Source organism: Myotis nattereri, assembly GCF_964212035.1.
Source record: "Myotis nattereri genome assembly, chromosome: 3".
Lineage (NCBI taxonomy): Eukaryota > Metazoa > Chordata > Mammalia > Chiroptera > Vespertilionidae > Myotis > Myotis nattereri.
In genome coordinates, this window is record NC_138077.1 from 113,148,468 (window position 1) to 113,165,215 (window position 16,748).

General features: G+C 39.8%; 1 protein-coding gene across 3 annotated transcripts in view; it reads right to left on the minus strand.

The window, feature by feature from the left end:
* The window catches only part of U2SURP (U2 snRNP associated SURP domain containing), an 82,328-nt gene that overhangs the window by 56,693 nt on the left and 8,887 nt on the right, over positions 1 to 16,748 (minus strand). For all 3 annotated transcript variants that reach the window (XM_081086144.1, XM_081086143.1, XM_081086142.1), the window contains exon 2: positions 6 to 50. In XM_081086144.1, coding sequence (XP_080942270.1) covers positions 6 to 50 — 45 coding nt within the window. The remainder of the gene's footprint in view (positions 1 to 5; positions 51 to 16,748) is intronic.

Consider the following 16,748-nt stretch of genomic DNA (forward strand, 5'->3'; position numbering starts at 1 on the left):
CTCACATGTGCATCTGAAGATCCAGATGAATGAACATCTGATGATCTTGTCTGCAAGTATGAAAAGTCAATATTAAATGATCAAAAAATGTCTTACTATACTAACAAAACAAGTGTTTCTCATACTCAATTTTTCAGACTTAATTTTTCCAAACTTGTAGCAATTTCTTCTCAACTAATAAAACCAAAGGGCAATCTCTAACATGAAAAAGTTGTGATCCAAAATAAATGTGCAAGTCCATTCTTTAAAATTCAGAATGGGTATTGCCCAAAATATGATACAAATGATACATCACGGCTGTAACACTGACCTAGCAGCAACTTACTACACAGCAAAAAAAACACCTCTCCTCCTTTCTCCAACCACCCAAAAGTCATATAGCAGAGTCTAATAGCAAGAAAATACACATTAAACTCTTGATATATAGCAAAAGGTACAAATTCTGCAGAAAAAATTTCAAGAAAAACAAAATCCTATTATCAAATCACTGGGCCTCCATTTGCAACTTTTTAAAATTCTTTATTGATTGACTGATGGATGAGAGAGAGAGAGAGAGAGAGAGAGAGAGAGAGAGAGATATCTTTGTTATTCTACTCATTTATGCATTCATTAGTTATTTCTTGTATGTGCTCTGACCGGGGATGGAACCCACAATCTTGGCATATAGGGATGATGCTCTAACCAACTAAGTGCCTGGCCAGGGCCCTGCAACTTGTTTTAAGGGGGCTGCTTCAACTTTGGCATGCCACTGTTGCTGACTATTGCACAAGTAGTCTTTAAGTCATGGCACGTGCCAACAATGTCAACTCTCAAAATTTTATCTTTTTCACCCTTAATCTATTGTTTACATACAGCAGACATTTTATTGGTTTTGTACTACTAAAGACAAAGAAGCCAAGCTGCAAGACTAAATAAAATTCATGTGGATCCACACAGTACTACTTTATCTATCTTGTCTAAACATAAGGCTAAGAATAGCAGGTCATATTTTCATACTGAATCAGTTTATCCCTCTGAACTCTACTTTACTGGGTCCTAGTCAAATTCAGCCCAAAACAACCAAGCATGGAGATACTTCCTACCTCTTTTTCTTTCTTTTCTTTTTTTAAAAATATTTATTTTATTGGTTTTGCAGAGAGGAAGGGAGTGGGATAGGGAGTTAGAAACACCGATGAGAGAGAAACATCGATCAACTGCCTCCTGCACAACCCCCTACTGGGGATGTGCCCGCAACCAAGGTACATGCCCTTGACCGGAATCGAACCTGGGACCCTTCAGTCTACAGTCCCATGCTCTATCCACTGAGCCAAACCGGTTAGGGCTACCTCTGTTCTTTCTATCCACTGTTTTTCTTTTCCCAACTTTTATTGTGATCCGCATTTACTTTCTTCTCCCAGCTAAGCTTTCTTAAACAGCAAGATGGTATGGAAGAAGAAATTTTTTTATATTTAAATTAACTCTGCGAAACACACCTTCAAAAACAATTTGAAATGTGCCCATTTGCAGACAGTGAGAAAATCCAAGAAAATAAATTAATTCCTCTTAGAAAAGAAAAATGTTCAGTCAAAAGACTGAATGGTTTGGAAAAAAAAATCAACTGCCTTCCAATATAGCCGTATTTATTAATCTGCTAAGTAATAAAAATAATATCCTAATCATAATAGTAACAAAAATATAAAACACCTAGAAACCAACTAAAGAAAATGTATACAGCCTGTGTGAAAACACAAACTTTACAGAAGGACTCAGTCATTCAAGTCACCTTTTGAAAAGACTCATCCAATTCTTGCATGAGAAAACTCATTAAGAAAATGTCCAATATACCCAAATGTATTCACATTTCTAATACAATTTCATTCAACAGCTCAAAATCCCAAAGGGAAATCTTCGCAAGGGGGCAAAGGGGATTGCCAAAAATAATTTTAAAGTTCCCCCAACTTCCCATCTTAGTCTTCCTGCTGCTGCCCTCCAGACTACTGTTCTGTGCCACCTTGTACTCTACGAGACAAGATGGCTGCGGAATAGGCAGGTGTGTCCCAAGGCTTGTCCCGGAGCAAACAGAATGAGCAGCTGAAACGAATAATATCCACCACGAATTGACGAAGCAGACTCAGCTGGTGAGATAGTTTGCAGGCAGGAAAGGCAGAGTTCCCCTGGAAAGGTAAAAACCAGAGTTCTGGGCAGGAAAGTTTGCCAGATCTCTGAGCCCAGGGGGTCAAAGGGAAACTGCGTGGCACCCAGCCGCATCCCTTGGGACAGGCACAGCCTCTGAAGGAGGAAAGGAGATCCGCAGGACTATTGGCACCGGGGGATTTGAGATCTGGGTGCCATAATTACAAAAGACTGAGCCCAGAGGGGGCACCCTGAAGCGCTGACCAGACCATGCAGTGCTGGTAAGAGAGGAGCTCCCAGAGACTCAGTCTTCCCCGTTTCTGCGGCTGGTGTTTGTTTATTTTCACTGAACCCTGTTCATAGGACATTTTGGATACAGACACTCACCCATGTTGAGGAGTGGGAGAAGGTGCAGACAAGTAGAATCTGGGGAGAGGCTGGGGAGAGAAGGTGGTCCAGGAGAGGTGGCAGCAAGTTGAGTACTGAGTCACGCCTGAGCCCAGGACCTGGGCAGCCATTTTCTCCTAAAGTTATAACCCCTCCCTCCAGCCCCCAAGCAAGGAATACAGCCACACCCAGATTCCACCCTGAATGAGATGAAGGATTAAAATAATCTGATTAGTCCCTGGGAGTTAGCAGGGTCTGGCCTTCAGTCCCAGAAACAGGAAAAAAAAAAAAAAATCACAGACATTCCAGAAAACTAGGATCTTAAGTCAGCCAAACGATAGACATTTCAATTTCCCATTTTTATTTTTTTATTATTATTTTGTTAGCTTTTCTTTTTGCTTTTTTTTGTTTTCCTTTTTTTGTTGCTTTTTTCTTTGCTTTCCTTTTTTGTTGCTTTATTTTCTACTTCTTTTCAAATTATTTTTTCACCATTCAATTTTATTTTATTTTTACTTGCTATTTTCTATTTTTATACCATTTTTAAATCAATTTTTTTGTAAATATATTATTTTGTTCCCCATCTTTCTCTGCTTATCCATTCATCCTTTCCTACTTCCTCTATACTGAATTGAGGTCCTCCATATTTATCCAATTCTTAACCTTATTTCCTGTATATCAGCTCAGCCTCTACAGATTCTGCCCCAACCCTCTTTACTGAGTGTTTGGTGTTTGTATATGTTTGGTTTATCTATTGGCTCTGTGCTGTTTTCTCCATAAATATATATCCTTTTTCTTTTCTCTCCCATCTTTTTTTCTCTCTCTTAGATATAATTTGTGCTCTCTTTTCTCTCCCCTAATTATCTTTTCTCAGGTGGTTGCTTATGCAGTGGGGCCTTGACTTACGAGTGTCCCGACTAAAGAGTTTTTCGAGATACGAGCCGTCTCTCGGCCGAATTTTTTGCTTTGAGTTGCAAGCTCAAATTCGGGTTACCAGCCAGCTTCAGATATCCCACTGCTAGTTGGCACAGCGAACGTCAAAGTGAACGCCACAACATCAGCCCAGCATCACGTGTCTCACTCATTCACTTTATGATTTGACATATGAGTAATTTGAGTTACGAGCTCCGTCACAGAACGAATTAAACTCGTAAGTCAAGGCCCCACTGTATTGGGGTTATCGGTGCGGTGAGTACATTCATGCTTTGTTCCCATTGGGTCATGTCTTGTTAAGGTTAATATTTTTGGATTAGTGTTCTACATTCTATTTTCATCTTTCCTTTAGCATCCTTTTACTCTACCTCAACTTTACCTTTATGCCAAAACTTTCTTCCTCACTTTTCCCCTTCTGTTGTCCTGTTTCTCTTACCCTATCCCTGATTTAGATTTTCCCTATTCCTTATTTTTTACCTCCTGTTAAAATTTCACCCTACTTATATATCGAATTACCAATCTCCTGCTCTAAATCCATATACACCTCTCTCTTCTCTTTCTTCACTATCCAAAGTTTTTTTTTCTCTCTGTTGTTTTCTTGTTGTTTGCTTGATTGCTGAGTATATTGGGGTGTTGGGGACCGTCATGCTGCTGGCAAAGTCTAAGCTGACCAGAGGACATGGCAAAGCCCTGGACTCTACCCTATGTCGATCCTGGAAGGTTTTAAGGTCAAAGCTCAGGAAAGGTTTAAGGCCTTATTAGAGTTTGCAGCAAAGTGGAACTAGACAAGGCTTGACCGAGGCACAACCTCGGTGGCTAAAAGTGCAGTTACTAAAACATAACCTGATTGTCATAGTAACTGTCAAACATAGATGGATCTAGACAAAGCTTGCCCAGTCTTGCCCAGCCTGTAACAATCTGCTACTTCCCTATAATGGGCCAAGTCCTAGCAGTGATCTATGAAGCATGACCAGCCACAACTTAGATATAAAGCAGTGTGTGTAAAGAATAAAGCTGCTGGTACTGGTGCTGGTGCTGGTGCCTTGTGCCAGTCCTCCCAACCCCGGACTCTTGTATTTCATCCCACTCCGCCTCTACCCGTCGGACCCTCTCCAAGGTGCAGGTCACCGCAGATTGGCGCCCGAACAGGGACTTGAAGGTGGGCTTCGTGAGGACCCCAGAGTTGCCGGCAAAGTCAGAAGTCTCAGTGTGAAGTGAGTTTTCCTGGGGGAATTTAATTCTTATTCATTGGGAGTAAAAATGGGGCAATCTGAGTCCAGAGAAAGGCAGCTTTATGCTCAGATGTTAAAGTCTATGTTAGTTAGTAGAGGAGTGAAAGTCTCATCTGCTCAAGTAGAGAGGTTTTTAAAGTTTGTTCATGAGCAGTGTCCCTGGTTCCCTGAGGAGGGTACTGTCAGCCCGGAGACCTGGGAGCGAGTAGGGCAACAGCTTAAGGACTTTCATGCTGGAAATTAGACCCATACTCCGTTGGATGCATTTTCCATCTGGGGTTTGGTAAGGGACAGCTTGGGGTCTGTGCCTGAGTCCATGTGTCGCTCTCAGTCTCTGGATTCACTGATGGGGCCTTCTCATAGGAGACCTCAGTGGCCCAGGAAAGATGATGAGCAGTTCCCCACTCCTAAGGAAGATCATTTGTATGACTTCCCGGAGAAGGGTGATGAGGAAGAGACCCTCATAGCCTTAACAGAAGATAGTATTGAGCAGATGAGAACAGTGTTTGATAAGATTCAGAGAAAACTACGAAAGGGTAAAAGGAAGGAAGCACCTACTCTTAATAATCTAAGAAATACTAGCTGTAAAGGATTGAAGTTTCTAAAAATAAGGAATTATAAGAAGAAGAGAAATATTAAAAGAAAATTAATCAAATAGTACAGGCCAGTAAGCCAAGTGTAATAATTAATATCTCTTAATAATTATAAAAATATATAATCTTTAAATCATATATACACATATATATTTAATAGTCTTTCAAGTTAGATTTAAAAACTATAACCAAGGAATGACTTTGGGACATTTCAAGGGCCCTGAAATGTTTTCAAAAGTCTATTCTCTTAAAGAATTTTTCAATAAAGCCAATTTAATATACTTAAAATCACATAAAAAGCTTTATTAAAATAAAAATTAATAAATATATATTTTAAGTTTTTGCCCCTAAGAAAGGGCAAAACAAGTAATTTTATTTAAAAATTTCTTAAAATACAGCAATAAATTTTGAGATATAATTTAAAATAACAAAAGCTCCTTGCTACTACATTTTAAACTAGGCTAGAGATAGGCAGTATTTACACCTCGTAAATCAGACATAAAACTTTACTAAATTTCCTAACTTTATTAATAAAAATGCTTACCATAAAAAGCCAGTATCTTTATAAACAATTAAATCCTAATAAAGTAAATTCTTCACTCATATTACTAAAACCCCCTATAATCCCCAAGGACAAAGCATAGTTAAAAGGGCACATCGTTCCCTGAAAAATCAGATCTAAAAAACAAAGAAGGGGGAGCTAGGGGGTCCGTACTCTACTCACCAAATATTACAACATTCACTATTTACTTTAAATTTTTTAAATCTGGATGCGCAGGGTTTGTCTGCTGCAGATCGACAACGGACCATGGGAGCCCATCGGGCTGCCTTAGTAACATAGAAAGATTCTAACAGTATGGAGTTGCTAACTTGGGGAAGAGGGTATACTTGTGCTTAAGTTCCAGATGCAGACCCCAGTGACCGAGTTTGCAATCGGATCTCTAAGGAAGAGGCAGAACACGCTCCAGTGGAGGCGTCCTTGGCAGACCCTTCAGATGGAGGTGGCCCCTCCTCACCTGGGGCTCTTTGAAGAAGCTGGATACGGAAGCTCAAAGCATTCACTCGGAACTCTTCCTAGGAGTTAATTTTGGCTTTGATCACCTTGACGGGACTTTTGCCAGTGACTTTGGCTGAGGTTCAGTGGACTCATATGATTGATCCACCAACCTTCACTCTGCAGACTTGGACTAATCCTGATCCTCCTTTAACTACCAACAACTTGGACTATACTCAAGGGACTTGGGTGAGGCCCAATAGACATTTGGGGGACTCATTTTCAAGCATTGTTTAACCAGACCCTCACCTTAAATGTACCTACTATTCCTCTGTATATTCCTTAATAGCTTTTATTATGTCTACTATGGTAATCATCTCTTCTGCTATAACATCAGGATTTGAACTAAGAAATGGGGCAAGTTTATATTAATAGCTAGAGCAACAAAGCAAAATTAATTAATAAGTACCTTGGTAATGAAACATTATTGATTAATTATAGTTTTATATAATTCACTCATGTTTTAATAACTGCACTTAGTAACAATGATTGATTGTATAACTTTAAAATTACATGAGAAAATTATGGTTATATCTAATTCTGAGTCTCCTTTGCTTCCACCCTCAGAGGTGGCCAAGCAAATCTTTGACACCCTCGAAGGGTGGTTTTCTCATTTTCATAGTTTGTCTATACTATGGAGTGCTTCAATGACAATTGGCGTGATATTAATTATTCTTTGTTTCTTGCCAGTCGGCATCCGAATCCTCGGAGCCAGCTTGCGAGCTATCCAGACCTCCATCCATGAGCTTCGACTAAAAAACAAAGAAGGGGGAGATGTTGGGGACCGTCATGCTGCTGGCAAAGTCTAAGCTGACCAGAGGACATGGCAAAGCCCTGGACTCTACCCTATGTCGATCCTGGAAGGTTTTAAGGTCAAAGCTCAGGAAAGGTTTAAGGCCTTATTAGAGTTTGCAGCAAAATGGAACTAGACAAGGCTTGACCGAGGCACAACCTCGGTGGCTAAAAGTGCAGTTACTAAAACATAACCTGATTGTCATAGTAACTGTCAAACATAGATGGATCTAGACAAAGCTTGCCCAGTCTTGCCCAGCCTGTAACAATCTGCTACTTCCCTATAATGGGCCAAGTCCTAGCAGTGATCTATGAAGCATGACCAGCCACAACTTAGATATAAAGCAGTGTGTGTAAAGAATAAAGCTGCTGGTACTGGTGCTGGTGCTGGTGCTGGTGCCTTGTGCCAGTCCTCCCAACCCCGGACTCTTGTATTTCATCCCACTCCGCCTCTACCCGTCGGACCCTCTCCAAGGTGCGGGTCACCGCATTGGGGGTTTTTTATGCTTGTTTGTGAGACTGTTTTGCTTTTTCTTTTTTTCTAATGGATTTTTTTTTTCCTGGTTAATTTTATGCCTCTGTTTTCCCTCACCTCACTTGATATTAGTTGTTGTTTGTGGTTTGCATTCATCTCCATGGATCTGTTGCTGGAATTAGTTGGGATTAGTGGCTGATCTACTGGAGTCTTCTCCCCATATAAATAGTTTCTTCCCCTCTTCTATTTCATTATCTTTCTTTTATCTCTTACTATTTTTCCTTTTCCCAATTTCATTTCTGCACTCCTTTTTTTCTTTTTCTCTTTTTTCTTTTTCTATATATCCCCTAATAATCTTTGATATGGTGGTCACCTTTATTTGGGGATATTAGTATCGTGAATACATTTGTGTTCAGTGCCTTGTGCGTTGTGCCTTGTTGTGTTGTATTTTGTGCCTTTAAATCAACGCAGCAGAGAGAGAACTACATAACCAAACACCTAGAGAAGAGAGATCAAGGGAGACAAAGAAACAGCCCGCATATGAAAGAAAAACAGCCATCACCAGAAAAGGAAGTAAACAAAATTGAGACAATGAAGGCAAGCAAACTGTCAGAGAAAGAATTCAGAGAAATGGTCATAAGGTGGATGAAGAGAATGGAAGGCAAATTCAACAATATGTGTAAGAACCAAGAGGAAATGAAGAAGAGCCAAGAAGAAATGAAATATGACATCACTGCTATAAAGAACTCAATAGAAAGCATCAACAGTAGACGAGAAGAAGCAGAGGACCGCATCAGTGAGCTAGAAGACAAGGTAGGAAAAAATACCCAAGCAGAGTAACTTCTAGAAAAAAAAAATAAAAAGCAAGAGGAGAACCTAAGAGAACTTTGGGACAACACGAAACGAAACAACATCCGCATAATAGGGGTGCCAGAAAGAGGAAACTGAGCAAGGAATGGAAAACCTGTTTGAAAAAATAATGACAGAAAACTTCCCTGATATATGGAAGAAAAAACTCACACAAATCCAAGAAGCTCACAGAGTCCCAAACAAGATGAACCCCAAAAGACCAACGCCAAGGCACATTATAATTAAATTGGCAAACACCAACGACAAAGCAAGAATCTTAAAAGTGGCCAGAGAGACAGAAAGTTACTTACAAAGGATCCCCCATCACACTAGCAATGGGTTTCTCAACAGAAACACATCAGGCAAGAAGGGAATGGAATTAAATATACAAAGTCATGCAAAGGATGGGTCTGAATCCAAAAATACTGTTCCCAGCAAGGCTATCAATCAAAATTGAGGGTGAAATCAAGAGCGTCACAGACAAAAAAGGACTACGGGAGTTTATTACCACCAAACCAGCAATGTAAGAAATGCTAAACGGTCTGCTGTAAAAATAATAAAATAAGAAACAAAGAAGGAACACAGCGGTAAAGAATAAAAATGGTGACAAACAAGTATCTATCAATAATAACTTTAAGTGTAAATGGATTAAATGCCCCAATCAAATGACAGCCTAACTGAGGGCATAAGAAAACATGACCCATACATCTGCTGTCTAGAGGAAACCCACCTCAGAAAAAAAGACGCACACAGACTGATGGTGAAGGGATGGAAAAAGGTTTTTCAGGCGATTGGAAACGAAAAAAAAGCTGGGGTAGCAATACTTATATCTGACAAATTAGATCTCAAAGTGAAGGACATAAAAAGAGATAAGGAAGGCCACTTCATAATACTAAAAGGAGCAATCCAACAAGAAGAAATAACTCTGGTAAACATATACGCACCCAATATAGGAGCACCCAAGTATATAAGAAAACTTCTGAAGGAGATCAAGAGAGATTGACAGCAATACAATCATAGCAGGGGACTTTAACACCCCACTAGTACCATTGGACAAATCCTCTAAAAAAAAAAAAAAAATCAGCAAAGAAACATCAATCCTAAATGACTCACTAGATCAGATAGAATTAATTGACATCTTCAGAACATTACCCCCCAAAGCCAAAGAATATACATTATTCTCAAGTGCACATGGGTCATTTTCAAAGATAGACCATATATTGGGTCACAGACAAAGTCTCTTCAAATTCAAGAAGATAGAAATCATACCAAGCATCTTCTCAGATCACAATGGCATAAAACTGCAAATCAACTACAATAAAAAAAAATCCAAAAAAATCAAAGACATGGAGACTAAATAGCATGCTATTATAATGACTGGGTTACCAGAGAGATCAAAGAAGAAATAAAAAACATCATGTCAACAAACGGCAATGAAAACACAACAATCAAAAACCTATGGGACACAGCGAAAGCAGTCTTGAGAGGGAAGTTCATAGCTCTACAATACAAAAACAATACAAAAGATTAACAAAACCAAGAGCTGGTTCTTTGAAAGGATAAACAAGATTGATGAACCTCAAGCCAGGCGCACTAAGAAACAAAGAAAAAGGACCCAAATAAAAAAAATCAGAAATGAAAAAGGAGAAATAACAACAGACCCCACAGAAATATAAAGGGTTGTTAAAAAATACTATGAACAACTCTACTCCAACAAATTAGACAACCTGGAAGAAATGGACATATTCCTAGAAAAATGCAACCTTCCAAAACTTAATCAGGAAGAATCTAAAAACCTCAATAGACCAGTAACTAAGGAAAAAACTGAAGCCGTAATCAAAAAGCTTCCAGCAAACAAAAGCCCGGGGCCAGACGGCTTCACAGGGAGTTTTACCAAACATTCAAGGAAGAATTAAAACCTATCCTCCTCAGACTACTACAAAAAATTCAAGAAGAAGGAACACTTCCAAGCTCATTTTATGAAGCCAGCGTCACCCTAATACCAAAACCAGATAAAGACAACACAATGAAAGAGAATTACAGGCCAATAACCCTCATGAACATAAATGCCAAAATCCTCAACAAAATCCTAGCAAATCGGATCAGCAGTACATCAGAAAGATCATTCACCATGACCAAGAGGTTTTATCCCAGGGATGTAAGGATGGTACAACATCCGCAAATCAATGTGATACATCACATAAACAAATTGAGAGAAAAAAATCACATGGTCATATCAATTGATGCAGAAAAAGCATTTGACAAAATCCAACACCCTTTCTTGATAAAAACTCTCAGCAAGGTAGGAATAGAAGGATCATACCTCAACATAATAAAAGCCATATATGACAAACCATCATAATCAATGGGCAAAAGCTAAAACCGGAAAAACCAAGATGGCGGCATAGGTAAACACCAGAGATTCCTGCCTCACAAAACCACTTCAAAAATACAACTAAAAGACGGAACGGACATCATCCAGAACCACAGGAAGGCTGGCTGAGTGGAAATTCTACAACTAGAAGGAAAGAGACAAGCATACCGAGACTCAGAGTAGGTGCGGTGCGGAAGTAAAATACAAAGATGCTGAGGTGCACGCGGAGTGGGCTGGCGGCTGAGGTCATGATTGTCCTTTTCAATCCGGAGGGAGTCTCCAGCTCTGAGCTCCAGTTCCAGGCGAGTCTCTGGGGACCCAGACTCATACGGGAGAAAGGGGACTGTCTGGCATCGGTCGGAACTCAAGGGCAGCTTGCTCTCGGAGGCCCACGCAGCGATTGCCGGGGCCTCTGAGGACAGGGCTGAGAGCAGCCTTACTGCTCACTCCGCCTGCCCCCCCACTTGATCCCCTGGGGCTCCACCCCACCCAAGCCGTGAATGGAGGCTTTTGCATATGAAAGGCCCGGCCCTTTGTAATATGAAAGTTACTTAACAAACTGCAGCTGCCCAAGGCCCCAGAGCAACTTGCATTGCTTTACAGGTGGCTTCTGCAGGGTAGCCTCAGGCAGAGGCTAGATTAGCACCTCCTTAGATCCAAGAGCCAGTGTACCCAGTGGTCAGAGTGGGACCATCCAATTATAACTCCGCAGATCCATAAGGGACACACTCAGGGGGCAGACTCAGTGAGCACCAAAGCCCCACTGAAGCAAGTCTTACCCCAGAAGGGTGTCTTCAGCACAGTTCTCCCACTGCAGACACAGCTGATTTTCACAGCCAATTGGCCTGTAGGTCAAATCCTCCCTGTGTTACCTACAACAACCAAGGCTTAACTACAACATGACTATGCACAAAGCCCACAAGGGGGTACACCAAGAGTGTCTACATAAGGTAATTGGGAAGGCTGAGCCACCGGGCCCTATAGGACACTTAGCACAAAAAGCCACTCTATCAACACAGCAAAGCATAAAAAATGCGGAGACAAAGAAACAAATCACAAATGACAGAAATGGAGGAAAGCAAACTGCTGGATATAGAGTTCAAAACCACACTTTTAAGGTTTTTCAAGAACTTTCTAGAAACCGCCGATAAATGTAGTAAGATCCTCAAGAAATCTAGTGAGACCCTCGATGCTGTGATAAAGGACCAACTAGAAATTAAGCATACACTACTGAAATAAAGAATATTACACAGACTCCCAACAGCAGACCAGAGGATCACAAGAATCAAGTCAAAGATTTGAAATGCGAAGAAGCAAAAAACACCCAACCGGAAAAGTAAAATGAAAAAAGAATCAAAAAATACGAAGATAGTGTAAGGAGCCTCTGGGACAGCCTCAAGCGTACCAACATCCGAATTATAGGGGTGCCAGAAGAAGAGAGAGAACAAGATATTGAAAACCTATTTGAAGAAATAATGACAGAAAACTTCCCCTACCTGGTGAAAGAAATAGACTTAAAAGTCCAAGAAGCGCAGAGAACCCCAAACAAAAGGAATCCAAAGAGGACCACACCAAGACACATCATAAGTAAAATGCCAAGAGCAAAAGACAAAGAGAGAATCTTAAAAGCAGCAAGAGAAAGAAACTCAGTTACCTACAAGGGAATACCCAGACGACTGTCAGCTGATTTTTCAACAGAAACTATGCAGGCCAGAAGGGAGTGGCAAGAAATATTCAAAGTGATGAATGTCAATAACCTACAACCAAGATTACTTTATCCAGCAAAGCTATCATTCATAATTGAAGGTCAGATAAAGAGCTTCACAGATAAGGAAAAGCTAAAGGAGTTCATCACCACCAAAACAGTATTATATGAAATGTTGAAAGGTATCCTTTAAGAAGAGGAAGAAGAAGAAAAAGGTAAAGATACAAATTATGAACAACAAATACACATCTATTAACAAGTGAATCTAAAAATCAAGGGAATAATCTGATGAACAGTATAAACTGGTGACTGTAATAGAATCAGGGACATAGAAAGGGAATGGACTGACTATTCATGGGGGGGAAAGGGGTGTGGGGGATGCAGGAAGAGACTGGACAAAAATCGTGCACCTATGGATGAGGACAGTGGGTGGGGAGTGGGGGCAGAGAGTGGGATGGGAACTGGGAGGATGGGAGTTGTGGGGGGAAAAAAAGAGGAACAAATGTAATAGTCTGAAGAATAAAGATTTAATTTAAAAAAAAAAAACAACTAAAACCATTTCCCCTAAGAACAGTAACAAGACAGGGATGCCCCCTCTCACTACTCCTGTTCAATATACGACTGGAAGTACTAGCCATTGCGATGAGACAAGAAGAAGAAATAAAAGGCATCTAAATTTAAAAAGAAGTAAAACTCTCCTTATTTGCAGATGACATGATACTGTACATAGAGAACCCTAAAGACTCCATCAAAAAATTATTAGACTTAATAAATGAATTCAGCAATGTAGCAGCATACAAAATTAATGCCACGAAATCTATGGCATTTCTTTACATCAATAGTGAACTTACAGAAAGTGAGACTAAAAAAGCAATCCCATTTACCATCACACCAAAAAAATTAAGATACCTAGGAATAAACTTAACTAAAGTGGTAAAAGACCTGTACTCGGAAAACTACAGGACACTGAAAAAAGAGATAGAGGAAGACATAAATAGATGGAAGAACATACCGTGTTCATGGATTGGTAGAATCAACATCATCAAAATGTCCATACTACCCCAAGCAATCTATAGATTCAATGCAATCCCCATTAAATTACCAATGGCATATTTCACAGATCTAGAACGAACGTTCCAAAAATTCATCTGGAATAAAAAAAGACCTCGAATAGCTGAAGCAATCCTGAGAAAGAACAACAAAGTAGGTGGGATCTCAATACCAGATATCAAGCTGTATTACAAAGCCACTGTTCTCAAAACAGCTTGGTACTGGCACAAGAACAGACATATAAATCAATGGAATGGAATAGAGAACCCAGAAATCTGCCCAAACCACTATGCCTAATTAATATTCGACAAAGGAAGCAAGAGCATACAATGGAGTCAAGACAGTCTCTTCAATAAATGGTGTTGGGAAAATTGGACAGATACATGCAAAAAGATGAAACTAGACCACCAACTCACACCATACACAAAAATAAACTCAAAATGAATAAAAGACTTAAACATAAGATGGGAAACCATAAAAATACTAGAGGTATCCATAGGCAGCGAAATCACTAACATATGCCGAAGAAATTTCTTCTCTGATACTGCTCCTAAGGCAATGGAAGCTAAAGAGAAAATAAACAAATGGGACTACATCAAAATAAAAAGCTTTTGCATAGCAAAGGAAACCATCAACAAGACAACAAGAAGGCCTACTGCATGGGTGAATATATTTGCCAATGACAACACCAATGAGCGTTTAATCTCTAACATTTACAGGAACTCATGAAACTTAATAATAGGAAGATAAACAATCCAATCAAAAAATGGGCAATGGACCTAGATACACTTTTCGAAACAGGACATACAGAAGGCCGAAAGACATATGAAAACATTCTCAAAGTCACTAATTATACGAGAGATGCAAATGAAAAAGACAATGCGGTATCATCTCACACCCACCAGAATGGCTATCATCAACAAATCAACAAACAACAAGTTTTGGATAGGATGTGGAGAAAAAGGAACCCTTCTGCACTGCTGGTGGGAATGCAGATTGATGCAGCCACTGTGGAGAACAGTATGGAGTTTCCTCAAAAAACTAAAAATGGAACTCTAATTCGACCCAGTGATCCCACGTCTAGGAATATATCCCAAGAAGCCAGAAAGACCAATCAGAAAGGATATACGCACCACTATGTTCATAGCAGCTCAATTCACCATTGCCAAGATTTGGAAACAGCCTAAGTGCCCATCAGCAGATGAGAGGATTAAAAAACTGTGGTACATCTACACAATGGAATTCTACACTGCGGTAAAAAAAAAGGAACTCTTGCCATTTCCAACAGCATGGATGGAACTGGAGAGCATTATGCTAAGTGAAATAAGCCAGTCAGAGAAAGATAAATACCACATGATCTCACTCATTTGTGGAATATAGAGAACAACATAGACTGATGAACAAGGACAGATCCAAAGACAGAGAAATAGCGATCAGACTATCAATCCCCAAAGGGAAAGTAGGGGAAGGTGGGGGTAAGGGAAAGAGATCAACTAAAGGACTTGTATACATGCACACGGACAACAGGGGTATGAGAGCATGAATGGGAGGGAAGGGGGGAAGTTGGGGGTTAATGGGGGGATGAGGCCACATTTGTAATACCTTAATCAATAAAGAAATTAAAGATTAAAAAATAAAAATTAAAAAAATATAAATAAAATAAAATAATTTTAAAGTTCACCCAGAAGAATAAGCATACAAGAGTACCTAAGAATGTGCTAGCCTGTCTTTAATTTTCTATGCCACCACATCCAAATCATTTGTAAGATTTAAAAATAACAGCCTGGCTTAAGAAGAGACATTAGCTGATTTCAATTACCCTAAGATGGCACCAGTCATATTTAGTGCAAACCAGACATTTAAGAGAAGTTAAATTCAAATAGCAGTTAATAAGATTTTAAAAAAGAATAGCCAACTTCTTAAGCTAGTGGTCCAGATAAACTGTAAATGTAATGCTACTTCAGAAGCTGAGCCTCTCCCTCTTCTTAACCTGGAACTTAACCATATTATTTGTCTTGGGCTCGGATTTTTATTTTCTTTTAAATCTAAAAACAACAAATTAATGCTTAAAGTTCTTCTGAAGTTACAGAACAATTCCTCATCCAAATAAAAAGACCCAAAAGCAAGGGTAGAGTAAGGGAGGTTTGAGGAAATAAAGAGGCAAAGAGAAATTTATCAAGTGACAGTACAGATGTGGGGAAGGACAGCAAGAAAATCCCAAAGGAAGAAGGATCATTCTGATGTCTGCTGAGGATACAAGATAAAGGTGAGGCTAACTACACTCATGCCATATGACCCTGTAACTTGGTGACTGAGATTAAAAACTTTTTTCTTCCAGGCTGCTCCTACGTTATTTTAAGTGAAAGGCCTCCATACCTGAGTTTTCAAATTAGCAAGCCATCCACAGTAACATCCTTCCAGTGCTGCCATTCTGCCTAGTCAGCTCTCCATTTCCATTTCTGTCTCCCAGATGTCTTTGTCCTCTCATCCTCTAAAGCAGCAGTTCTCAACCTGTGGGTCGCGACCCCTTTGGCGGTCAAACAACCCTTTCACAAGGGTCGCCTAAGACCATCCTGCATATCAAATATTTACATTAAGATTCATAACAGTAGCAACATTACAGTTATGAGTAGCAACGAAAATAATTTTATGGTTGGGTCACAACATGAGGAACTGTATTTAAAGGGCCAGAAGGTTGAGAACCACTGCTCTAAAGCATCAACTTACATCTCCCCCAAGTTTAACAATCTCTCCCACAGGAAGCAAATCAACACCTTTATTGTACTGAGATGACTGCCAATTCCTGATCTTAACCTCATCCTCTCATAGGTTCCAGTCTGTTCTCAAACTGCTCTCTGGATCATCATTCTCAAATCCAATAGTTGTAAAATGCCTCACAAACTATCTTATCCTCTGGACCTTACTTCTAACATTAGGTGGTAACTCTCAATTACTCATAATCTGGAAATAGTAAGATGCTAAGACAGCGGTTCTCAACCTGTGGGTCGCGACCCCTTTGGGGGTTGAACGACCCTTTCACAGGGGTCGCCTAAGACCATCGGAAAACACATATATAATTACATATTGTTTTTGTGATTAATCACTATGCTCTAATTATGTTCAATTTGTAACAATGAAATTGGGGGTCACCAAAACATGAGGAACTGTATTAAAGGGTCGTGGCATTAGGAAGGT